The 27,677-nt window shown below is 45.4% G+C and overlaps 1 protein-coding gene across 2 annotated transcripts in view; it reads right to left on the reverse strand.

Annotated features, from left to right (window-relative positions):
* The window catches only part of LOC115134198 (beta-1,4-N-acetylgalactosaminyltransferase 3-like), a 48,376-nt gene that overhangs the window by 18,969 nt on the left and 1,730 nt on the right, over window positions 1-27,677 (reverse strand). The window contains exons 2-3 of one of the 2 annotated variants that reach the window (XM_029667932.2): window positions 15,704-15,759; window positions 15,499-15,570 (exon numbers count right to left, since the gene is read on the reverse strand). The exons of the other annotated variant lie outside the window; for it this stretch is intronic. Coding sequence (XP_029523792.1) covers window positions 15,499-15,570; window positions 15,704-15,759 — 128 coding nt within the window. The remainder of the gene's footprint in view (window positions 1-15,498; window positions 15,571-15,703; window positions 15,760-27,677) is intronic. 2 annotated transcript variants of the gene reach the window in all.

Raw genomic sequence — 27,677 nt, forward strand, 5'->3', positions numbered from 1 at the left:
TTTAACTAGACAAGTTAGTAAAGAACAAATTCTTATTTACAATGACAGCCTACCAAAAGGACACAAAAAATAAAAATAAAAAAATAGAACACACCACAACATAGAGACCTAAGAACACAACATAGCATGGCAGCAACACAACATGATAGCAGCACAAAACATGGTACAAACATTATTGGGCACAGACAACAGCACAAAGAGCAATAAGGTAGAGACAACACATCACGTGAAGCAGCCACAACTGTCAGTAAGCGTGTCCATGATTGAGTCCCAATGAAGAGACTGAGATAAAAATAAATAAAAAAGTCCAGTTGGAATGTTTTTTTGCAGCTTGTTCCAGTCGCTAGGTGCAGCGAACTGAAAAGAGGAGCGACCCAGGGATGTGCGCTTCTCGGACCTTTAACAGAATGTGACTTGCAGAACGGGTGTTGTATGTGGAGGATGAGGGCTGCAGTAGTCATCTCAGATAGTGGGGAATGACGCCTTAGAGGGTTTTATAAATAAGCATCAACCAGTGGGTCTTGCGACAGGTATACAGAGATGACCCGTTTACAGAGGAGTATAGAGTGCAGTGATGTGTCCTATAAGGAGCATTTGTGGCAAATGTCATGGCCGAATGGTAAAGAAACAGCTAGCCATTCGAGAACACCCGTACTTGCTATAAATTATGTCTCCGTAATCTAGCATGGCAGGATGGTCATCTGAATCAGGGTTATTCTGGCAGCCGGGGTGAAAGGGGAGTGATTACCGTAGAGGAAACCAAGTCTAGATTTAACTTTAGCATGCAGCTTTGATGTGCTGAGAGAAGGGCAGTGTACCGTCTAGCCATAATCCCAAGTACTTGTACGAGGGGACTACCTGAAGCTAAAGACTCAGAGGAAGTAATCACCCGGTGGGGAGAGGGGCATTCTTCTTACCAAACCACATGACCTTTGGTTTTGGAGGTGTTAAGAACCAGGTTAAGGGCAGAGAAAGCTTGTTGGATACTAAGAAAGATTTGTGTAGAGCGTTTAACACAAACCCAGAGAGGGGCCAGCTTAGTATAAGACAATCATCTGCATGTAAAATGGATGAACGAGCTTCCTACTGCTGAGCTATGTTGTTGGTGTAAATTGAGAAGCACGTGGGGCCTAGGATGGAGCCTTGGGTTACTCCCTTGGTGACAGGCATTGGTTGAGACCGCAGATGTTCTGATTTATACACTGCACTCATTGAGGGAGCTAGTTTGAAAACCAGGCCAAAGACTACTCAGAGACACCAATACTCTCACAAAAACAGTCAAAAGTATCAAAAGCTTTGGCCAAGTCAATAAAAATAACAGCACAACATTGCTTAGAATCAAGGGCAATAGTGACATTGAGGACCTAAGGTTGCAGTGGCACATCCATAGCCTGAGCAGAAACCAGATTGCATACCTGAGAGAATATTATAGAACCCAAGAAAGCCAGTCAGTTGATTATTGACACGTTTTTCCTACACTTTCGATAAAGAGGGCGAAATAGAAATTGTCCTATAACAGTTAGGATCCATTTGATCTCCCCTTTAAATAAAGGACACACAGTGGCTGAGTTCCAAACAATGGGAACCTCCCCAGAGAGGAGAGACAGGGGCAGCAACCTATCACCAAGCCTTAAAGAGAAAAAAGGTCAAGTTTAAGGAGCTCCTTCAGCACCTCTGACTCTGGGGAGAAACTTTGTAGCAAAGCAGGGGGGGGGGGGGACATGGGCAGCTGTGAGGAGGAGGGTTTATTCTCCAGGTCTTTAACCGTTTTGAAGAACTTCTTTGAGTTAGACCCACAGAGAGAGAACTGCGCCTTAAAGGAACTAACTTTGTCCTTCAGGATAGCCTGAGTGCAATTACTTCTCATTTGCCTGAACAAGAGCCAGTCAGCCTGAGTATGAATGTGCCGAGCCTTTCACCAAATGGAGTAACTGCCAGATCATGGTCATAACAGGGACTGAACAGGTTTTTAATTCTCATTTTCTTTAGGGGCGTGTGTTTGTTAACAATACCACTGAAAATATCAAAAAAGAAGGTCCAAGAGTCTCCGACAGAGGGGATCGAACTGATTCTATACCAATTTACAGAGGCCAGGTCATGAAGGAAGGCTTGCTCATTAAAGTTTTTTTAGCAAGCGTCTGACAAATCAGGAGAGGTCGTTTCACTGAGCAGCCATTACAAACATAGGCTGTAAAACAGTGATCACGAAGGACATTACAGAAAAAAAACTGATGCCCGTGAGGATAACATCAAGTAGAGTAGCCTTGTCTGGGTGTTTGGAGTCATAACTTGTGGGACTGGTAATCTCAGAAAGATTTAGGGAGTCCCGTTGCTTTAGGACTTGGTCAGGTGGTTTCAGCATGCCCCAGTTTAGGTCACCTAGCTGGACAATTGCAGACTTAGTGGAAGGGACCAGGAGAGAGCTAAAGGCATTTAGGGTACAGGCCAGTGCTGATGGTGGACAATAGCACCCAGCAACAGTCAACAAAGAGCTATTTGAAAGTTTAATGCTTAAAACCAGAAATTCTAATTGTTTGGGGACAGACTTCGTGGAGACAACCAAGCACTGAAGATGTTCCTTGACAAAGATTGCCACTCCCCTGCCTTTGGAAGATCTATCTTGCCAAAAAAATATATATATCCAGAAAGGTTAACATCAGTTTTCAAAACACTCTTCCTTAACTACGTCTCAGTAAATGACCAACACGTCGGCATTGAAGCTGTGAACCCAAACCTTCAACTGATATATTTTAGGCAATAGGCTTCTAGTGTTAACATGCAGAAAATCCATGCTTTGAAGCAGATAGAGCACAAGTCAGAATTGGGGCTAGCAACAGTAGATGGGCCAGGGTGTACAGGCACATTTTCAGATATCACCAGCAATAATACAATCAGGGCACGGCCGAGGACAGGGAGAGCTCTGCAGTGTTGATTTATGACATTTGAATTAGCATTAGATGGCAACAAGATCATATTGTACAACAAGTTCATCAGGTAACATCAAATACAAAGCCGGCAGGTGGTGGTTAGAATAGGACGGGAGGCAAAAGAGTCAGTGTCCCACGGTTGGGTAAACAGGCAAGTTCATAGTCAAAGCATGCAGGGGTCATGAGGTAAATAGCATAAAGCACAAGAAAGAAAACAACAACTTGGGGCTAGCCATTGTAAGTTCAGAGTCACTTGCCACAACAGTGTGTGTGTGCTGGGGGCAAGCAAAAGCTTGGGAGAGAGGGGAGAGTGTGGCGGGGGTACCTGTACCAGACAGGGGGAAACAGTCCAGGACAGACAGTGAACAGATCGCCAGGTGGAATCCAAGGAGTGCAGCAGGCAATGAGAGTAGGTGTCACACGTCCTTGGGAGAAGCTTTTTTCAGGAGGCATATTCTTTGTAGAAAATCCCAGCTAGCTAGCAAGTCTCATTTTGAAAAGGAGGTTGTAAGTCATCTCTTCAGTTTCGGCGAATGGTTCTTTACGACGTCCAAATAAAGTTGTCCTGTGGCTGTTGTATTTTGGAGATTGCAAGGAGGATATTTTCTGATGTGATCAAAGCAACAGTACTGTTTCTTATTGATGTAATTTACAATTGAAGTGTCCTGGCTGCATATCAGTTCAAAATAGAGTTGAATCCAGGGGTACTGTATTGTAATAACCTCTGCACAGATGGAGGGGGCTTCAAAAGGCATTTGGGTGGGGGAGGCTGTGAAACTCTCCTGCCATTGTTGGGCTAAAAGTCTTTTAGTTTCTCACTTCACACCCCAGTGCCAATTGATCTATGTCATGTCCTAGCAAGCTCAGTAGCCTTAATTTAGCATTCAGTCCTTATAAAATGAAAACGTATCACTGTCATTTATTTAGCTGACATGGGCTAGCTAATGTGTATTCATATGATATTTGAGTGAATAAAAATGTACAGAAAGTTTAGGCTTGGTGTTTTTAAATTTACAAGGTTGTTTTGTAAATTTAGTCCCCTGTAATTACGTCTGTCTTACAACAATATATCCTTATATTAATTAACCACAGAGTGAAGGATGCAGAGGATTTTGATGAGGGTTGAGAGCCACCCCGCTCCCCAGTAAGCACCCCCTGCAGGTCAAGGTCTTCACCCCCCACTGATTATGTCAATCACCACATCTGATGGTTCTACATCCACTTTTCATAGACCTCTTGAAAAAGAAAATAAGCGCTTGTGTTACCATTTGTCCTAAGAGCATCGATTTCCCCAAGACCAAGGTAAACATGACAAAGACAGCGGAGAGGGAGACCAAACGTTGGATCAGGACTAACAAGGTGCTTTTTGTGAAATGGAAGGACACTAGGGAAGTAACCATGCTCACCACACAGCATAAGGCATTCAATAACAACCATGTCTCAAGGAGGGTGAAAAGGGAAGAAATAAACCCCATTCCTGTGAAGGACTACAATGCAAGCATGGGGGTGTCAACCTATCTGATAGGCTCCTTCCTACCAGGCTCCTTCCTACCAGGCTCCTTCCTACCAGGCTCCTTCCTACCAGGCTACCAGGCTCCTACCAGGCTCCTACCAGGCTCCTACCAGGCTCCTCCACAAGACCAGGAAATGGTACAATACTTTTTTTTAACCACATTGTGGACATTGACACAGTAAATGATTTAATTCTCCAAAAGCAGATGGCCAAAACAAAAAGGTCAAACCCCTCTCTCCCAGTTGGCCTTCCCGAGAGCAGCTGGTGTTGGAAATAGCTGAATTGGGGGCCAAAGCAACCATCACAAAACCCCCCACTCAAGGTGAGCGCCACCATCCAACACGCATGCCAAAAAGACAAAAGGAAGAACTGCAAGCATTGCAAATAACATGGGGGGGTGAAATGACAGATCTTAGTGTTCAAAATGCCAGTTTGCTTTTTGTTTCCTGGCAGAGAGGGACTGCTTCAAAGTAGGGATGCACAATATATGTATATATTTTTCTCCCTCTGAACATTTCGGAATCAGCCGATATTAGATAAAAATGCCAACATCGGCCCGATGTCTAGTTAATGCCGATGTGGGAAAAAAAACGATGTAAAAGCTGACGTGCATACCTATATAAACGTAGGTACATGACGTAATGACGCCACGTTAAATGTTGCACTACACGTGCAACACAGCATTCCTAACCCACAATGTCTGCTGTGTGGATCGAGCAGTCAACAAGTCGAGCAGTCATTTGAAAGAGTAAGAAAATTTCAGCGAGACCAGGCAAAATAATAGATAATGGTTTCAATGCCCTTGACAATCAACGGTTTTCTGTCGTGGAGGAAGTTGGCTTTCGCAACTGGTCGAGCACCGGTACACACTAACTTTACCAAGCGCGCTGTAGTTCAGATGTCGCCCTACCGGAGTTACACAGTAATAGCGTCACTGCTATTAGCTTCATGACATACATACTGTAATGACCTGACTAGATCATAAATGAACAATTGTCCAGACAGAGGCTTGAGTTTGCGAATTGACGGTTTATTGAACCAACTTTACACAGGCTACTGTTTGGGCCGTAGCACACGCCAAATAGATGACAGATAACCCACAAGCCAATCGTGACCTTCTCTTGTGAAGCCCAGACGTAAGAGAGAGAGAACAAAGGCTGAACCTGGTCTTAACTTCCAATGCCCAACCCCCCTCCACGCCACTCCGCCAACCACCAGGATGCCCGGCATCAGAACATTCCAGGCATTCCCGTGATTGGCAGATAGCAGGTTGATTGACATGTCGGACCCCGCGAACACCGGGTACTGGTCAGTACAACACAACCACCTCCTAGCCTAACACATAACACACAGCTGTCTGTGCGGGTCGCTACACAGCCCCCCCACCACAAAGTCCCTCGTCCCCGAGGGAACAAACAAAGTCTCTGAAGCGACCCGGAGGTCTCCTTTGCCTGCGTGGCCGTGATGGTCGCAGAGTGCCCTCTGGGAACCAGGGGATGAAGGCAGGGATATGGGGGACAAGGAAGCGGGAACGGGTAATACAGTCCGTGGCTCTGGGGAACCACGCGGTGACACAGGGGGGGAGACAGGGGGAGTGGGCTGTCTGGAGCCTTTTCTGCGGCACCTGAGGGTGGGTGCCTGGAGAATGTCATTGCCAGAGAGGGGAATTGTGGGGGTTCCTGGGGTTTGGGGAGAAGAGGCCCCTCTGTATGGGGCTAACCTGTCCCGGTGCAGTGCCACCTTTCTCCCCCTGGGAGGAAGCTGCACCCGGTACACAACCTCCCCTACCCTCTCCAGGACACTGCAGGGTCCCACCCAGTGACTGTCCAACTTGGGGCATCTGCCTTTTTTTTTTTCCTTAGGGGCTGTAGACCCAGACCAGCTCCTCAGCCACAAAGTGCCTTCCCGGGTGTGCACGTCATAGTTCCTTTTCTGCCTCACACCTGCATTCACCAGCTGCTCTCTGGCGAAGGTGTGGGCTGTCTCCAGGCGGTCCTGGAGTCTCCGGGCATACTCCGGCCCCGGAGGAACATGAGGGCTATCCAGGGGCCGACCAAACGCCATCTCCGCAGGGGTGCGGATCTCTCCCCAGCATGAAGAGGGCAGGCGTGCAGGAGGTGGAGTCTTGGACGGCGGAGCGGCATGCCATGAGGACCATAGGCAGGTGCTTGTCCCAGTCACGCTGGTGTTTGGAAGAGACGATGGCCAGCTGCTGTCCAAGCGTTTTGTTGAAGCGCTCCACAAGGCCATCACTTTGAGGATGGAGAGGAGTAGTGCGGGTCTTGTGCATACCCAGCCTCTCACACATGGTGGCGAACACACGGGACTCAAAGTTTCTGCCTTGGTCGCTGTGGATGGACTCTGCAGCTCCAAACCTGCTGAACATCCCCGCTGTCAGGGCGTCAACGATGGTCTCTGCCTCCTGGTCAGGCAGAGCATAGGCCTCGGGCCATTTTGTGAAATAGTCCATGGCCGTGAGCACCCAGCGGTTTCCACTGTCTGTGGTGGGGAACGGCCCAACTACATCCACTCCCACCCTCTCCATGGGAGCCCCACTGGGAACTGTTGGAGCTGAGCATGAGAGCGGCCTGGGGGCCCTTTCTCGCTGTGCAGTTGTCACAGCGGCGACAAAAGTCCTCCACATCCCTCTTGTGCTGCCCCCAGTAGAAGCCCTGACGGAGACGGCGCAGTGTTTTTGTGACCCCAAAGTGTCCAGTCCCCACCCCCCCATGAGTACTCTGGAGCACAGCCTCCCGCAATGCTTTTGGGACCACCACCTGCCACCTCTCCTCTCCCGTAGCTGACTCCTTCCATGCCCGCTGTAGCACGCCATCAGCCAGCCGCAGTCTCTCAAACTTCGACCACAACCCTTTGGTCGCGAGTGAGAGCGCTGTCACCTCTTCCCATGGTGGCCTCACCTGCGCCTCTACCCACTGTAGCACTGGCCGTAGATCTGTGTCCCGTCCCTGCTGCTGCCGCCATTCAGCCACGTCGACAGTCTGCAGCTCACAGCAGACAGGCCCGCTCGCCCGACACACTGTGGCACAGACACCCTCCTCTGCCCGCAGCTCTCTAGCCGCCTGCAGTACAGGGCCGACAGGACATGGCGTCGGCGTTGGAGTGGCGTGCCCCTGCCCTGTGCACCACCGTGAAGTCATACGGCTGAAGCTCCTCCAACCAGCGTGCCACCTGCCCCTCTGGCTCTCTGAAAGACATGAGCCACTGGAGAGCAGAGTGGTCAGTCCTTACAGTAAAGGGCAGACCACCCAGGTAGTACTTGAAGTGTTTGACGGAAGCCACAACAGCCAAGAGCTCCCGCCGGGTGACACAGTAGCGGCGCTCATGTTTGTCAAATGTTTTGCTGAAGTACGCCACCACTCTCTCCCCCTCTGGCCCCACCTGGGCCAGCACCCCACCCATGCCCACATTGCTCGCGTCTGTGTCCAGGATAAAGGGCAAGGTGAGGTCAGGGGGGGCGAGCACGGGGGCCTCGATCAGTGCACGTTTGAGGGTGTTGAACGCCTCCTCACACTCCACTATGCAAGTGAAAGCCTTGTCCTTCGGCAGCAGGCGGTTCAGTGGAGCAGCAACGCTTGAGAAGCCCCGTACAAACCTCCTGTAGTACGAGGCCAGGCCCAGGAAGCTCTTCAGCTGACGCTGGTCGGTGGGGGTGGGCCAGTCTCTGACAGCCCCTACCTTGTCCTCCATGGTGCTGATCCTCCTTCCCCACTCGGTGGCCCAAGAAGGACACTCTCTCCTCATGAAGTGGCACTTCTCGGGGTGGAGCTTCAGACCTGCGGCAGCCACCCTCTCCAGCACACGCCGTAGCGCCCCCAGGGCTGACTGGAAGGAGCTGCCATGGGCCAGGATGTCATCGAGGTATACCAGACACTGCTGTCGGGGGATGCCATCCAGCACCCTGTCCATCAAACGCTCAAAAGTAGCTGGAGCGTTGCACAGGCCAAAGCACAGGACCTTGAACTGCCAGTGTCCTCTGTTAGTGGAGAACGCAGTTTTGGCTCTGGCCTCTGGGGAGAGGGGCACCTGCCAGTAGCCACTGCGGAGGTCTAGTGAGGAGAACCAGGAGGACCCCTAACCAGGTCCAGCGACTCATCGATACGTGGTATGGGGTATGAGTCCTTCCTGGTTACCTCATTCAGCCGCCTGTAGTCCGCACAGAACCTCAGCTTGCCCCCCTTCTTCGGAACCATGACGACTGGCGCCGCCCAGGGGCTGTCTGAGGGCTCAATGAAGTCTGCCCGCTGCATCTCCAACACAGCCTTGTCTGCCGCCTCCTGGCGTGCCAGCGGGATACGGCGGGGACGCATCTTGATGGGTCGAGCATCACCTGTGTCGATCTCATGCTGCACCAGATGAGTCTGACCCACCTCTTCCTCACTCAACGCAAAGCTGTCTCTGAATTCAAACAGCAACTGCCACAACAGTTCCTGCTGCTCAGGGTCAAGACCAACACAGTTCCTCCCCCATATCTCCCTCACTGCAGACAGTGTCCTCTCCTCTCCCATCTGGGGTAGCTGGGCTGGGGGGTGCGGCCCGGGCTCACAGAGGGCTGTGTCATGGAGGTAGCTGGGGGAATGTAACACACCGCCGTAGGTGACAGGGGACTGGGGAAAAGTCACACACAGCTGTGGGGGGGGGCGCAGCCATGAGTCTCTGCTGCTTTAACTGTTGGAGTAAAGGGTTTGTTGGGTTGAGTGAATGTGACATTAGGGGGGGCCATGGTGACTTCCGTCCCTCCCTGGAAGCTCAGTGTGCCCCTATTTAGGTCTAACTGGCAGCCTGTGCTCCTAAGAAAGTCCAACCCCAGGATACAAGGGTCCTGCACAGCCGCCACCCACACAGGATGACGCACAGTCCTGCCCCCTACTGTCAGAGTCATTATTCCCTTCCCTTTCATGGGTGCCAGCTCACCTGTGACTGTGCGGAGCTGCACAGTTGTAGGCTCAACCTGGCACAATATCTGGCCTCACCAGGGTTACTGTGGACCGAGTGTCCACCAGGGCGGAGCAGGGCACCCCCTCCACAGTGACAGGGACATGACAAAAGTCCCCAACACAGGTCCGGCCCACCACAACAACAGGCTCCATCCGCTTGCCCTCGTCTGCTTCTGGGGGAAGTGGAGCCTTGCTTCCCCGTCTGTGCCGGAGGGCTCCTCCTGAAGATGATGGTGGTTGGGATAGAAAGCCAGGGGTCCGCACTACCCGGTCTATGCGGACCCCGAGCCGTTTCCCTGAGCTCTGGGGGACATGGGGCAATCTCGGCGCAGATGGCCTGGCTGGCCACAACCCCAGCAGACCCTGGGACCAGGGCGTGTGTTTCGTTCCGCCTGTAGCGACACAGCACGAATGAGTTTTGTCATTTCGGCCACCCAAGCAGGCTTTTCCGGCTCCGGGCTGCTCTGCCCCCCAGCTCGCACAGAGGGTGTGTCTCCCTGCACCCCCACCAAAGCCCCAGCCCACACCAGCTCCCTCTCCAAAGCCATCTCCAAGGCTGTCTGCAATGACTCAGGATGAGCCAGCTGGGTCTGTATGCGCAGCTCCGTAGGAGAGAGCGCCTGTATGAACTGGTCCCGTGCTAGCTCGCTCTGCACGGAGGGGGGCATGTGAGCATATGCCCGCCGAGAGAGGCTCTCAATGTCATTAACTAGCACCCGTAGAGGCTCTCCAGGCTGCCTGCGTCTATTACTCAGTTCGGAGCGCAGTAGCCCAGGCTGTACACACTGTCCATAGCGCCTCCTCAGTGCTCCCACTAAAGCACCATAATCATGCCTGTCCTCGGGGCTAATCAATATCAAACAGGCCAGAGCTTCATCCGTGAGGCATAAAGCCAACTGCAGTGCCCTTTCTTCATCCGACCACCCCCTAAAATGAGCTAACAGTTCAAACTGAGCATGAAAAGCTTCCCAATCCGCCTTACCGGAATACTTCGGGGTCTTAACAGATACGGACGCAGCCGGGAACTGGGCGCCGCCATGTTTGTTTACATCCTGAGCCCCAGATTCCTCGTCACGCCGCGTCGACGTCACCACTTCGGTCCGCCCATCAGAATCCGCGCGAAATACAGTCGACGAAGCACTCATGCCCGCTTCATCCGCCATCGCTCTAACGTCCTCCCTCAAGCGGCCTCTGCGCTCCGACGCCCTGGCGATCTCCTCAGACAGAACCCCCGACGTCCATTCACACGCACCTCCTTGGCCATAATCGTCCCCTACCTCCACCTTCACTTTCGGATTCCCTCGAAGCATTTTCAATCCCCGTTCTCACCTACGGTAGCTAGCCACATAAGTCAGCTAGCTAACTTGTATCAACGTTTTTACTTCTGACACCAATGTAATGACCTGACTAGATCATAAATGAACAATTGTCCAGACAGAGGCTTGAGTTTGCGAATTGACGGTTTATTGAACCAACTTTACACAGGCTACTGTTTGGGCCGTAGCACACGCCAAATAGATGACAGATAACCCACAAGCCAATCGTGACCTTCTCTTGTGAAGCCCAGACGTAAGAGAGAGAGAAAGGCTGAACCTGGTCTTAACTTCCAATGCCCAACCCCCCTCCACGCCACTCCGCCAACCACCAGGATGCCCGGCATCAGAACATTCCAGGCATTCCCGTGATTGGCAGATAGCAGGTTGATTGACATGTCGGACCCCGCGAACACCGGGTACTGGTCAGTACAACACAACCACCTCCTAGCCTAACACATAACACACAGCTGTCTGTGCGGGTCGCTACAATACTATGGAACACCGTTTGAGTCTAAGTGTGAAAAAGATACAGTAGCACTGTCAAAGCTGTACAAAAAGTCTGCAAACATCGGGCACGAACGATGTGTTTACAATACCACATTGGTAATAAAGCATTATTAGTTCGACCGCAACTTCTGGGGTAGCTAGCTAGCTTTAGTTTGGTACCTAGCTAGCAACAATACAACCAGCCTGAAAACAATGACCAGTAGAAAGTGCAGTCATTTTCATTATTCTTAGCAATGATTTAGAAATCCGTGTGAGTAAGTATTAGCTAGGTAGCCACTTGTTGTTCACCTATTGAAATTGAACTCCTATGAAAATAAATAGCTAGCCAGCTACTTAACTGTTGCCCAAAGCTAACATTATAAGCAGCCAGTTAGCTTCATCTGGCTAGTGATGCTCGACCAGACCGGGTTGTGTTGTGAGGCTAGTCACAAGTGTAATTTGCAGTTTCCCTTCAAAATACATGTAAAAGTGATGCAGATGGTTACAATTGGTGGATTCATGCCATATTTAGACTAGATCATGTTAAACAAGGTTGGAATCTGAAGCAATGAAATGGGATATCAATCTACTAGGTGACACCCACAGAACACAACTGTGAAAGAGTTCATGCAAATATTAGCGCTGTAGTGCTTATCGCGGGACTGTGACGGTGTGAAATTACCTCCCCAGTCAGCCTATTGTGTGTATTCTTCTAGGCAGAGTTACTCTGTCCAGTGTCTGTTCTTTTGTCCATCTTAATCTTTTATTGGCAAGTCAGATATGGCTTTGTATTTGCAACTCTGCCTAGAAGGCCAGCATCGCAGATTTGCTTCTTCACTGTTTTTTATTTTACCTTTATTTAAATAGGCAAGTCAGTTAAGAACAAATTCTTATTTTCAATGACGGCCTTGGAACAGTGGGTTAACCGCCTTGTTCAGGGGCAGAGCGCCAGATTTTTACCTTGTCAGCTCGGGATTCGATCTTGCAACCTTACAGTTAACTAGTCCAACACTATAATCAGTAGGCTGCCTGTTGTTACTGTTGACATTGAGACTGGTGTTTTGCGGGTACTATTTAATGAAGCTGCCAGTTGGGGACTTGTGAGTCTTTCTCAAACTAGACACTAATGTACTTGTCATCTTGCTCAGTTGTGCACCGGGGCCTCCCACTCTTTCTATTCTGGTTAGAGCTGTTCTGGGAAGGGAGTAGTCCACAGCGTTGTACGAGATCTTCAGTTTCTTGGAAATTTCTCGCATGGAATAGCCTTAATTTCTCAGAACAAGAATAGTCCGACGTGTTTCAGAAGAAAAGTCGTTGTTTGTCCATTTTGAGCCTGTAATCGAACACACTAATGCTGATGCTCCAGATACTCAACTAGTCTAAAGAAGGCCAGTTTTATTGCTTCTTTAAATCAGAACAGTTTTCAGCTGTGCTAACATAATTGCAAAAGGGTTCTCTAATGATCAGTTAGCCTTTTAAAATTATAAACTTCGATTAGCTAACAACATGCCATTGGAACACAGGAGTGATGATTGCTGATAATGGGCCTCTGTACACCTACAGTGCCTTGCGAAAGTATTCGGCCCCCTTGAACTTTGCGACCTTTTGCCACATTTCAGGCTTCAAACAAAGATATAAAACTGTATTTTTTTGTGAAGAATCAACAACAAGTTGGACACAATCATGAAGTGGAACGACATTTATTGGATATTTCAAACTTTTTTAACAAATCAAAAACTGAAAAATTGGGCGTGCAAAATTATTCAGCCCCCTTAAGTTAATACTTTGTAGCGCCACCTTTTGCTGCGATTACAGCTGTAAGTCGCTTGGGGTATGTCTCTATCAGTTTTGCACATTGAGAGACTGAAATTTTTTGCATTTGTGAACAGCAGTTTTCAGTTCTTTCCACAGATTCTCGATTGGATTCAGGTCTGGACTTTGACTTGGCCATTCTAACACCTGGATATGTTTATTTTTGAACCATTCCATTGTAGATTTAGCTTTGTCTCCGTCCCAGTCTCAGGTCTTTTGCAGACTCCATCAGGTTTTCTTCCAGAATGGTCCTGTATTTGGCTCCATCCATCTTCCCATCAATTTTAACCATCTTCCCTGTCCCTGCTGAAGAAAAGCAGGCCCAAACCATGATGCTGCCACCACCATGTTTGACAGTGGGGATGCTGTGTTCAGGGTGATGAGCTGTGTTGCTTTTACGCCAAACATAATGTTTTGCATTGTTGCCAAAAAGTTCAATTTTGGTTTCATCTGACCAGAGCACCTTCTTCCACATGTTTGGTGTGTCTCCCAGGTGGCTTGTGGCAAACTTTAAACGACACTTTTTACGGATATCTTTAAGAAATGGCTTTCTTCTTGCCACTCTTCCATAAAGGCCAGATTTGTGCAATATACGACTGATTGTTGTCCTATGGACAGAGTGTCCCACCTCAGCTGTAGATCTCTGCAGTTCATCCAGAGTGATCATGGGCCTCTTGGCTGCATCTCTGATCAGTCTTCTCCTTGTATGAGCTGAAAGTTTAGAGGGACGGCCAGGTCTTGGTAGATTTGCAGTGGTCTGATACTCCTTCCATTTAAATATTATCGCTTGCACAGTGCTCCTTGGGATGTTTAAAGCTTGGGAAATCTTTTTGTATCCAAATCCGACTTTAAACTTCTTCACAACAGTATCTCGGACCTGCCTGGTGTGTTCCTTGTTCTTCATGATGCTCTCTGCGCTTTTAACGGACCTCTGAGACTATCACCGTGCAGGTGCATTTATACGGAGACTTGACTACACACAGGTGGATTGTATTTATCATCATTAGTCATTTAGGTCAACATTGGATCATTCAGAGATCCTCACTGAACTTCTGGAGAGAGTTTGCTGCACTGAAAGTAAAGGGGCTGAATAATCTTGCACGCCCAATTTTTCAGTTTTTGATTTGTTAAAAAAGTTTGAAATATCCAATAAATGTCGTTCCACTTCATGATTGTGTCACTCTTGTTGTTGATTCTTCACAAAAAAATACAGTTTTATATTTTTATGTTTGAAGCCTGAAATGTGGCAAAAGGTCGCAAAGTTCAAGGGGGCCGAATACTTTCGCAAGGCACTGTATCTATGTAGATATTATATTTTAAAAAATACTTATATATATATATATAAATAAATAAATAAATAGGCCGTTTCCAGCTACAATAGTCATTTACAATGTCTACACTGTATTTCTGATCAATTTGATGTTATTTACTGGACAAAAAAAAAATAATTTTCTTTCAAAAACAAGGACATTTCTAAGTGACCCTAAACTTTTAAATGGTAGTGTATATCTGTTGCTTTTATTTTGTTTTTGTTTGTGGGACCAATACATTGGCTATGCCTAGGCTAAACGTTCAGGCACTTGAGATGTTTTATTTTTAAAAACTAAATATCCCCTGTATGTTCCGACACCACCACAATGTTTGAGAGAGGTTGGTGTTGTGGCCAGTTTTTAAAGTGAACAATAACTTTTCGGCCCATCCAGTTTACTAAAAAAACAGTGCAATTACCACATTCGGACACTTGGGAGAGGTTGAAAGGACACTTGAACGTACCCTGGATACCCCATAACATCACCACAATGTTCACAATGAGAGGTTGATATGGTATAAATTGTGTTTGAGACTGCAAATATTGATTGCAAATATGTAATAGCACTGGAATTATCTAATTTACAGACATATGCCACTTTGGAGAAGTTTAGTGACACTTGGAAATGTCCCATGACCACACCTGACACAAGATACTAAAACATCTGCCCATTTCTAGTTAGGTCTATCAATACCATTTTTTTGTGGAATACCACATGTTGTGGAAGCCATCTGATGAGTTTCCAGCTCCGGGCATCAATAATTCACGTATAGCTGGTCAACGAAAGATTACTTTCTAAATAAAATGTTTAAAAAGTATATAATAAAAACAGTTATTTTGTGTATTCTGAACTCTTCCTCAAATGTCTTTCCAAATATACCAAGTTTTGGCATGTCAGAATCAATGTATTACACATGAATAGCAGTTACTTTTGGGTATGTCTATTTAGGCGTAAATCTACATTTTGCCATTAAGTTAGTGGTGAAGCCTTTTATATAAGATTCTACCAACTTAGCACAGCAGCACACCATGATATAAAAGAAACATGAGGACTCCTACTTAGATTCTGCTCAAACACTGATTACTACTATACACTAGGGCCTAAATACACACACAAGGGGGGGTGAGCAAGCCTGGGCAGGTTGTGGATGCTTCCTGTGAGGTGAATAAGAGAGCGTACCTCTGGCCTCCAGGGCTGTGGGGTGTAGCTGGAACGCCAGGTTTCTGAATCCTCACTCGCATCACCTCCAAACTGGAAAACGTACAGATGAAGCAACTAATTATAATTTGGGATAACTGGTATGTGACAAATTCTTTCCCATACACACGTCTCCTACACGCTCTTACCCTCTTCATACTATCCCTGTCTTCCCCCCCATCCTTACCAATCTCTCTTGGGTAGGAATTCTCCCGAGGCTATCCTCACTAGCAAGACTGAAACCTGCACAGAGAGAGAGGGAAGAGATTTTAGAAAGGAGAGAGACACACAATTCTAGGGTCTAGTTAAATGTTAAACCCATAGAATTAAGAATTAGAATACAAGAATGGACATAACATTCTTATGTTGGTCAGGGAGTTGGTCAACTTTGGTTTGCCAGTGCTGTGATAAGATTGTGTAAAATAATGAATGTGAAGAATTGATCTACAGTGTACAGTGCAGTCGGAAAGTATTCAGACCTGGACTTTTTCCACATTGTTGCAGCCTTATTCTAAAATAAAATAAAAATGTAGTCATCTTCACACAGTACCTCTCAAAGCAAAAACTATTTTTGAAATTTTAGCAAATGCATTACGAATCAAAAACAGAAATATATCATTTACATAAGTATTCAGATCCTTTACTCAGTACTTTGTTGAAGCACCTCCGGCAGCAGTTACAGCCTCGAGTCTTCTTGGGTATGACACTACAAGCTTGGCACACCTGTATTTGGAGTGTTTCTCCCATTCTTCTCTGCAGATCCTTTCAAGCACTGTCAGGTTGGATGGGGAGTGTCGCTGCACAGCTATTTTCAGGTCTCCGCAGAGATTTTCGATTGGGACATTTAGAGACTTGTTCTGAATTCCCTCCTGAGTTGTCTTGGCTGTGTGCTTAGGGTCATTGTCCTGTTGGAAGGTGAACCGTTGCCCCAGTCGGCGGTCCTGAACACTCTGGAGCAGGTTTTCATCAAGGATCCCTCTGTACTTTGCTCCGTTCATCTTTGCCTCAATCCTGACTAGTCTCACAGTCCCCGCTTCTGAAAAACATCCCCACAGCATGATGCTGCCACCACCATGCTTCACCGTATGGATGGTGCCAGGTTTCCTCCAGACATGATGCTGCCACCACCATGCTTCACCGTAGGGATGGTGCCTGGTTTCCTCCAGACGTGACGCTTGGCACTCAGGCCAGAGTTCAATCTTGGTGTCATCAGACCAGAGAATCTGGTTTCTCATGGTCAGAGTCATTAGGTGCCTTTTTGTAAATTCCAAGCTGGCTGTCATGTGCCTTTTACTGAAGAGTGGCTTCCGTCTGGCCACTACCATAAAGGTCTGATTTGTGGAGTGTTGCAGTGATGGTTGTCCTTCTGGAAGGTTCTCATCTCCACAGAGGAACTCTGGAGCACTTTCAGGGTGACCACCATGACCAATGCCCTTCTCCCCCGATAACTCAGCTTGGCCGGGGGCCAGCTCTAGGAAGAATCTTGGTGGTTCTAAACTTCTTCCATTTAAGAATGATGGCGGCCACTGTGTTCTTGGGGACTTTCAATGCTGCAGACATTTTTGGTACCCTGATCAATGGAAACAGGATGCACCTGAGCTCAATTTCAAGTCTCATAGCAAAGGGTCTAAATAGACATTAACGAGACGTGGTGTACATATTCTTTATCCCTTTACACTTTTACACACACAAGGTAGTAGTTTTGGAATTGTTAGGTTAGATTACTCATTGGTTATTACTGCATTGTTGGAACTAGAAGCCCAAGCATTCCGCTACACTCGCATTAACATCTGCTAACCATGTGTATGTGACAAATACATTTGATTTGAATACTTACGTTTATTTGTAATAGATATTTATATCTAAACCTGTTTTCGCTTGGCCATTATGGGTTATTGTGTGTAGATTCATGAGGATTTTTTTATTAAATCCAAAAAGTTACAAAATGTGGAAAAAGTCAAGGGGTCTGAATACTTTCCAAATGCACTGCACATGTGTTAGCTAGCCACATTTAGAGGAATGATTCCATATATTTTTTCAAATTAACTGCCAATATGCCAACATTCCATTCAAACTTGCTGAAATCAGTTGATAGGATTTAGACTAGTTGTAAATGCAACACGTACTGATATTGTATCATAATAGCATTCACAGCTTCCTAGAAAACACAATCTGAGACATGTATGGTCTGTTTACATAGAGTTGAGGCTATTTATTCAGAAAATTGGTACAAAACCCGTAAATCTATTAGAATTAAATTACAATATTTTAGGTTGACTATAATTCCATTACACAATTTCTGATACATCACATCCTTTCTATTTTCCTGCATAATTAAAGGCAGGAAATGCATAAACTGCAATTCATTCCAGACTGGTTTGGATTTATCCCAGATGGCTATCATTTAGTACAGCAACCCTAATTTGCTACAGTGGCAAGCGCCTTGCTCAAGTGCACAGACATATTTTTCACCTTGTCGGTTTGGGTAATCGAACCAGCAACCTTTCAGTTACTGGCCCAATGCACTAACCCCTAGGCTACCTGCTGCCCCATTATGGAACTGTTAGGGATAACAGAGATCCTATTAAATTACTAGAGGGGCTATGGTTAAATCATCTGTTATCACACAATCAGCTCATAAAAAAGGGAATGACACATGCACACAAATCTAGTTAGCCACTGCCATCCGTTGAATTATCATATTCCACCGTTTGTCAAATTCATAGTCATTTGAATATAGCGCGGGGGAAATGCCCACTGTGGACAGGGTAGATATTTAAATGTAGATGTAGAGACATGACGCGTTTGGAATTCCATGATCAGAACACTAAAGCTGCATGAACTGTCAAGTCTAAACCCTGTCTTTGGTAAAGCCATGGATTGGGTGCATGCATTTCATGATACTCGTTTGCTACAAAACCTTGCTAAAACAAGGACCAGCAAAATTTCATCCCTTTGTAAAGAGTCAATGTCACCACGGAAATAGTCTCAAATTCATGTCAACGCCGCTGCAGCCCTTCAGTCAGCAGTTTGTTTGTTCACAACGTAAACATTTCATTTAAATAAAAAATATAAAAAAAATTCTCCTCTCATTGCTCCTTTTATCAGCTGTTAGATGTGAACCAGGCTTACCTTTACTGCTCTTGGGTTAAGTTAGTCAATTTGAAAATTATGTTCATAAAGCGAAAAATATAGATTTATACATACAGTAGATATTTTACAGTTATTTTCATGACTGTCTTCATCCATAATCGTCAGTTACACGATTGTACAATTACCGCGCCAGCCCTATTTAACCCTTTGTAGTCGTGGGAATTGGCCTATATGGTCTAGGGATAAAGAGTCATTCCACCTTATAAAGCACATATTTTAAACACCCACCATCTCAGATTGTTCTGAAATTGTTAATTTTCTTAGAAACATTAGCATTCCTGCAACATTATCTTGTTGAAATAGAATTTGATCTCTTTGAAATGAACCTAATGGATTAAATTTAAATTATAAAATTGTAATTTATAGGAAGAAATAGAATACCTAACATGGTCAAAAGCCACCCACGGACCCCCACACCAATTCAGTTTGGAGTCACAAATGTTGTTTTTGAAAGAAAAACACATTTGTCCATTAAAACAACATATTGATCAGAAATACAGCGTAGACATTGTTAATGTTGTAAATTAATATTGTGGCGGGAAACGGCACACAGCGTACAGAGCCCCATTATCAGCAACCATCAAACCAATGTCATGTTGTGTTAACTAATCCAAGTTTATCATTTTAAAAGGCTAATTGATCATTAGAAAACCCTTTTGCAATTATGTTAGCACAGCTGAAAACTGTTGTACTTATTAAAGAAGCAATAAAACTGGCCTTCTTTAGACCAGTTGAGTATCTGAAGCATCAGCATTTGTGGGTTCAATTACAGGCTCAAAATGGCCAGAAACAATGACAATTCTTCTGAAACGCGTCAGTCTATTCTTGTTCTGAGAAATTAAGGCTATTCCATGTGAGAAAATGCCAAGACACTGAAGATCTCATACAGCGCTGTGTACTACACCCTTCACAGAACAGCAAAAACTGGCTCTAACCAGAATAGAAATAGTGGGAGGCCCCGGTGCACAACTGAGCAAGAGGACAAGTACATTAGAATGTCTAGTTTCAGAAACAGACGCCTCACAAGTCCTCAACTGGCAGCTTAATTAAATAGTACCCACAAAACACCAGTCTCAATGTCAATAGTGAAGCGGCGACTCCAGGATGCTGGCCTTCTAGAGTGAGTTTTTCCCCACAAAAGGGCTTTATTACAGACATAAATACTCCTCAGTTTCATCAGCTGTCCAGGTGGCTGGTCTCAGATGATTCCGAACGTGAAGAAGCCAGATGTGGAGGTCCTGGGCTGGCATGGTTGGGCGTACTGCCAAATTCTCTAAAACGACATTGGAGGCAACTTATGGTAGAGAAATGAACATTCAACTCTCTGGTAACAGCTCTGGTGGACATTCCTGCACCCAGCATGCCAATTGCACACTCCCTCAACTTAAGACATCTGTGGCATTGTGTTGTGTGACAAAACTGCACAGTTTAGAGCGGCCTTTAAATTGTCCCCAGCAAAGTTTCACCTGTGTAATGATCAGGCTGTTTAATCAGCTTCTTGATGTGCCACACGTCAGGGGGATAGATTATCTTGGCAAAAATGATTTTGTACATAATGTTTCTGCAACCGTATCTTACGGCAGAAAAGAGCTTCTGGATTTCAGGAGAGCGATCACTCAGCTCGGATTAGATGAAGATTTCTTCAACAGCAGCAAGCTGGACTCACACGATATTCTCCAAACAACCCACAGGGCAGACATCCCAATTATTTGCAAAAGGAAGCGACACAGAGGAAGAAGAGCCGGATGCCTCGTCCGGACCAGCAGAAGGCAACAAGGAAAGCTGCTGTTACCGTCAATATTACTCGCCAACATGCAATCATTGGACAATAAACTAGACGAGGTACGATCACGAATATCCTACCAACGGGACATCAAAAACTAGTATCATATGTTTCATGGAATCGTGGCTGAATGACGACATGGATATTCAGCTAGCAGGATACTTGTTGCACCGGCAGGAGAGAACAGCACACTCCAGTAAGACGTGGGGGGGCGGTCTGTGCATATTTGTAAACAACAGCTGGTGCACGAAATCTAAGGAAGTCTCTAGATTTTGCTCACCTGAATTTTAGTATATTATGATAAACTGCAGGCCACACTACTTGCCTAGAGAGTTCTCAGCTATACTTTTCGTGGCTGTTTATTTACCAACACAGACAGATGTTGGCACTGAAACCGCACTCAGTCAGCTGTATAAGGAAATAAGCAAACAGGAAACCACTCACCCTAGTGGCCGGAGACTTTAATGCAGGGAAACTTAAATCAGTTCTACCAAATCCCTATCAACATGTTAAATGTGCAACGAGGAAAAAAATAAATAATCTAGATTACCTGTACTCCACACACAGAGACGCGTACAAAGCTCTCCCTCCATTTGGTAAATCCGACCACAACTCTATCCTCCTGATTCCTGCTTACAAGCAAAAATTAAAGCAGGAAGCACCAGTGACTCGGTCTATTAAAAAAAAAAAAAAAGTGGTCAGATGAAGCAGATGCTAAACTACAGGACTGCTTTGGTGGAACGAGCTAAATCACTTTATGCTCCCTTCGAGGCAAGCAACACTGAGGCATGCATGAGGCATGCATGTTCCGGACGACTGTGTGATCACGCTCTCCATAGCCGACGTGAGCAAGACCTTTAAAAACAGGTCAACATACACAAGGCTGCGGAGCCAGACGGATTACCAGGACGTGTGCTGACCAATTTGCAGGTGTCGTCACTGACATTTTCAACATGTCCCTGATTGAGTCTGTAATACCAACACGTTTCAAGCAGACCACTATAGTCCCTGTGCCCAAGATGACTACAGACCCGTAGCACTTACATCTGTAGCCATGAAGTGCTTTGAAAGGCTGGTAACTGGCTCACATCAACACCATTATCCTAGAAACCCTAGACCCACTAATTTGCATGCCGCCCAAACAGATCCACAAATGATGCAATCTATATTGCACTCCACACTGCAGTTTCCACCTGCCACGCTGATCCTCAACACTGGAGCTCCCCGGGGGTGCGTGCTCAGTCCCCTCCTGTACTCCCTGTTCACCCACGACTGCATGGCCAGGCACGACTCCAACACCATCATTAAGTTTGCTGACGACACAACAGTGGTAGGCCTGATCATCGACAACGACGAGACAGCCTATAGGGAGGAAGTCAGAGACCTGGCCGGGTGGTGCCAGAATAACAACCTATCCCTCAATATAACCAAGACTAAGGAGATTATTGTGGACTACAGGAAAAGGAGCACCGAGCACGTCCCCATTCTCATCGACTGGGCTGTAGTGGAGCAGGTTGAGAGCTTCAAGTACCTTGGTGTCCACATCATCAACAAACTAGAATGGTCCAAACACACCAAGACAGTCGTGAAGAGGGCACGATAAAGCCTATTCCCCCTCAGGAAACTAAAAAGATTTGGCATGGGTCCTCGGATCCTCAAAAGGTTCTTCAGCTGCAACATCGAGAGCATCCTGACCGGTTGCATCACGCCTGGTACGGCAATTGCTCAGCCTCCGACCGCAAGGCATTTCAGAGGGTAGTGCGTACGGCCAAGTACATCACTGGGGCAAAGCTGCCTGCCATCCAGGACCTCTATACCAGGCAGTGTCAGGAAGGCCCTAAAAATTGTCAAAGAGCCCAGCCACCCCAGTCATAGACTGTTCTCTCTACTACCGCATGACAAGCGATACCGGAGTGCCAAGTCTAAGACAAAAAGGCTTCTCAACAGTTTTTACCCCCAAGCCATAAGACTCCTGAACAGGTAACCAAATGGTTACCTGGACTATTTGCGTTGTGTGCCCCCCAACCCCTCTTTTACGCTGCTGCTACTCTCTGTTCATCATATATGCACAGTCACTTTAACGATACCTACATGTACATACTACCTCAATAAGCCTGACTAACAGGTCAGGTATATAGCCTTGCTACTCTTTTTTTCAAATGTCTTTCTGTTGTTTTATTTCTTTACTTACCCACAGACACACCTTGTTTTTGGCACCATTGGTTAGAGCCTGTAAGTAAGAATTTCACTGTAAGGTTTACACCTGTTGTATTCGGAGCACGTGACAAATAAACTTTGATTTGATTTGAGAACAGCCTCAATTCGTCAGAAAATGGACTCTACTAGGTGTCGAAAGCATTCCACAAGGATGCTGGCCCATGTTAACTTACAATGCTTCCCACAGTTGTATCAAGTTGGCTAGATGTCCTTTGGGTGGTGGATCACACTTGATACACACGGGAAACTGTTGAGCATAAAATACCCAGCAGCGTTGCAGCTCTTAACACGCTCAAACTGGTGCACCTGGCACCTACTACCACAGCACGTTCAAAGGCACTTAAATATTTTGTCTTACCCTCTGAATTGCATACATACACAATCCATATCTCAATTGTCTCATGGCTTAAAAATCCTTCTTTAACCCGTCTCCTCCCCTTCATCTACACTGATCAAAGTGTATTTAACAAGTGATTAGTAAGGGATCATAGCCTTCAACTGAAATCACCTGGTCAGACAGTCATTGAAAGAGCATGTAGAGCACGACACCATTCTGTATACTTCTGGCCCTTCTTTGGACACTTTTAACAACCCTCCAGGAAAGCTTCAATTCCCTACAACTCTCCTTCCATGGCCTCAATTGCTCTTAAATACAAGTAAAACTAAATGCATGCTCTTCAACTGATCACTGCCTGCACCTGCCCAACATCACTACTCTGGACGGCTCGGGCTTAAAATACAACTACAAATACCTAGGTGTCTGGTTAGACTGTAATATCTCCTTCCAGACCCACATCAAACATCTCCAATCCAAAGTTAAATCTAGAATTGGCTTCCTATTTCGCAACAAAACATCCTTCACTCATGCGGCCAAACATACCCTTGTAAAACTGACCATCCTACCAATCCTCGACTTCGGCGATGTCATTTACAAAACAGCCTCCAAATAGCCTCCTACTCAACAAATTGGATGCAGTCTATCACAGTGCCATCCGTTTTGTTACCAAAGCTCCATATACTACCCACCATTGCGACCTGTATGCTCTCATTGGCTGGCCCTCGCTTCATACTCGTCGCCAAACCCACTGGCTCCAGGTCATCTACAAGACCCTGCTAGGTAAAGTCCCCCCTTATCTCAGCTCGCTGGTCACCATAGCATCTCCCCACCTGTTGCACGCACTCCAGCAGGTATAGATCTCTGGGCACCCACAAAACCAATTCTTCCTTTGGCCGCCTCTCCTTCCATTTCTCTGCTGCCAATGACTGGAACAAATTACAAAAATCTCTGAAACTGGAAACACTTATCTCCCTCACTAGCTTTAAGCACCAGCTGTCAGAGAAGCTCACAGATTACTGCACATAGCCCATCTATAATTTAGCCCAAACTACCTCTTTCCCTACTGTATTTATTGTATTTATTTAGCTCCTTTGCACCCCATTATCTTTATTTCTACTTTGCACATTCTTCCACTGCAAATCTACCATTCCAGTGTTTTACTTGCTATATTGTATTTACTTCGCCACCATGGCCTTTTTTTTGCCTTTACCTCCCTTATCTCACCTCATTTGCATCTTATATAGACTTCTCTACTGTATTATTGACTGTTTGTTTCACTCCATGTGTAACTGTGTTGTTGTGTGTCGAACTACTTTGCTTTATCTTGGCCAGGTGGCAATTGTAAATGAGAACTTATTACCAACTTGCCTACCTGGTTAAATAAAAGTGAAATAAAAAAAATAAATAAATAAATGTAATGTTTCACACACTCAGTGTATATCGTTCCTTTTTAGACCTCTGAAATCAAACGTTAACATTAGCTAGACTTCAAATTATTTCACAAAATCAGTGAGGATAGAGCAGCTTACTATGGAGGGGGCAAGCTATTGTTTACATGCATTGGACAGACAAGTGTAGGGCACGAAAGACTGAAATTTTGCAGGTGGGGTGAAAGCGAGAGAGTGGATTGAAGCTCAGGGCATGTTGTTATGACATGCATTATTGGAATTTGGCCGACAGAAATATACCAACGGGGGAGTGGCTTCTATTAAGGAACTTTGAATGTCTTTGAACTACTGAGAGTTGGATTAATGTTGGACAAGCTGGTGTATGCAGTGCAGCACCAGATTAAAATAGAAAAACATCTTGCATTTATGTAGTTAATGAATCCAACGTGAAATGTTTGAACTATATCATCCTTAATTAGCATTGAAAGGTAGGTAGTTTACACACAGATTTTCAGCTAGCAGGAAGAGATTGGAAAAAGTATGATTGACAGAGTGAGGACCTTGAATAGGTTCTTTGTTGCATTTTTTGTGGGATTGAACATTTTGTCCAAGTTCTCCCACTTAAAAAGATGAGAGAGGCCTGTAATTTTCATCATAGGTACACTTCAACTATGACAGACAAAATGAGAAAAAATGGGCCAAAATACCAGCAACAGTGTGAGAACCTTGTGAAGACTTACAGAAAACGTTTGACCTCTGTCATTGCCAACAAAGGGTATATAACAAAGTATTGAGAAACTTTTGTTATTGACCAAATACTTATTTTCCACCATAATTTGCAAATAAATTGATTAAAAATCCTACAATGTGATTTTCTGTATTTTTATTTTGTCTGTCATAGTTGAAGTGTACCTATGATGAAAATTACAGGCCTCTCATCTTTTTAAGTGGGAGAACTTGCACAATTGGTGGCTGACTAAACTTTTTTGCCACACTGTATTTATAGGCAATGCTATGGGGTTAGCATGTGAGTGTAGCGGGGGTTGAGATAGTGAGAGAGTACTGGTGCTCTGGAAGTCTGTCATTATCACACGGGTGGAGAGTAGCTCTCGAAAACCCTACTCCATGTGTTGGGTTTTCAGCAGTTACAGTCACCCACATTTGGCTCCATGTGAACTACAATTCCCACGCTGTGTTTTAAACATTTAGAAAAGTCTATAATCATTGTTTAAACCGGTTTTCAAAACATTTGCAGATACGCCCCTTATCTTTGGAGACTTTTATCTCCCTCACCAACTTCAAACATCTGCTATCTGAGCAGCTAACCGATCGCTGCAGCTGTACATAGTCCATCGGTAAATAGCCCACCCATTTTTACCTACCGCATCCCCATACTGTTTTTCTTTATTTACTTTTCTGCTCTTTTACACACCAGTATCTCTACCTGCACATGACCATCTGATCATTTATCACTCCAGTGTTAATCTGAAAAATTGTAATTATTCGCCTACCTCCTCATGCCTTTTGCACACAATGTATATAGAATTCCCCTTTTTTCTACTGTGTTATTGACTTGTTAACTGTTTTTTCTCCATGTGTAACTCTGTGTTGTCTGTTCACACTGCTATGCTTTATCTTGGCCAGGTCGCAGTTGCAAATGAGAACTTGTTCTCAACTAGCCTACCTGGTTAAATAAAGGTGAAATAAATTTAAAAAATTGTTTTTGATATCAGCGAGAAATAAAATAAATCAAATAAAAAGACAATTACTGTAGAAGTTTTGCACTGATCCACAAGCTGTGTGCCTCAAGTGGATTGACTACACTTCCTCCACAGTTATGGCTTACACACAGGTATCCGGAGCACGTTATATAGCTAAATAGCACAGGTGGCTGTCTATGTCTACCGTAAACAAGATATGTAACATGGAGAGATATGGTTAGTGTTCCAACACAGCCATAAAAAGGTGTATAGTAATTTAACCTTAATTTATTGCTGATATGAAAAGATGCTGTATTTTTTTTTTTTAAACAAAGTAATGTAAGCAATGCATGTTAATGTATAGAGCAAGCATCAAGGCTCTTCAAAAACTCCCCGGTCAGATGATATTACCATCAATAGGCGCTAAAGCAGCTAGTGTCTATGAATGGGGTAGGTGGAGAGTGGATACAGGGTAATTTTAGAGTATTAGACAGAAAAATCATATTTTTAAATCAAAATAGAAGAGATTCTATCCTCCTCCTTTCCCTCTTCCCATGATTTTATGTCTCTCTCGCTCTCCTCTCCCTAGGTGTATGGGCACATAGACCAACATCCGATATACAACATTTGTCCCATCACTATACAGACACACATAATCAGAGGGTGATGTCTTCACTCCCCATTGTGAGGAGGCTCAGGAATGCACTGTTTGTACCTCTAAGGCAGCTCCTTCATGAGGCTTGGCGTATCTCTGTCCCTTAGTGATGAAGATACAGTTGAAGTCAGAAGTTTAATACACTTAAGTTGGAGTCATTAGAAGTTGTTTTTCAACCACTCCACAAATGTCTTGTTAACAAACTCTAGTTTTGGAAAGTCGGTTAGGACATCTACTTTGTGCATGACACAAGTCATTTTTCCAACAATTGTTTACAGACAGATTATTTCACTGTATCACAATTCCAGTGGGTCAGAAGTTTACATACACTAAGTTGACTGTGCCCTTAAACAGCTTGGAAAATTCCAGAATATTATATCATGGCTTTAGAAGCTTCTGATGGGCTAATTGACATCATTTGAGTCAATTGGAGGTATACCTGTGGATGTATTTCAAGGCCTACCTTCAAACTCAGTGCATCTTTGCTTGACATGTGACCTCAGGAAAAAAAAAGAAATGTAGACCACAAGTCTGGTTCATCCTTGCGAGCAATTTCCAAACGCCTGAAGGTACCACGTTCAACTGTACAAACAATAGTACGCAAGTATAAACACCATGGGCCTACGCAGCCATCATACAGCTCAGGAAGGAGATGCGTTCTGTCTCCTAGAGATGAACGTACTTTGATTTGCACTTTTCGGCACCAATCCCAGAAAAACAGCAAAGGACCTTGTGAAGATGCTGGAGGAAACAGGTACAGAAGTATCTATATCCACAGTAAAACGAGTCCTATATCAACATAACCTGAAAGGCCGCTCCAAACCTGCCATGAAAAAGCCAGACTACGGTTTGCAACTGCACATGGGGACATGTGCACATGGGAAGCTTGTGGAAGGCTACCCAAAACATTTGAACCAAGTTAAACAAT

The sequence above is a fragment of the Oncorhynchus nerka genome, linkage group LG9a (genome assembly GCF_034236695.1).
Source record: "Oncorhynchus nerka isolate Pitt River linkage group LG9a, Oner_Uvic_2.0, whole genome shotgun sequence".
Lineage (NCBI taxonomy): Eukaryota > Metazoa > Chordata > Actinopteri > Salmoniformes > Salmonidae > Oncorhynchus > Oncorhynchus nerka.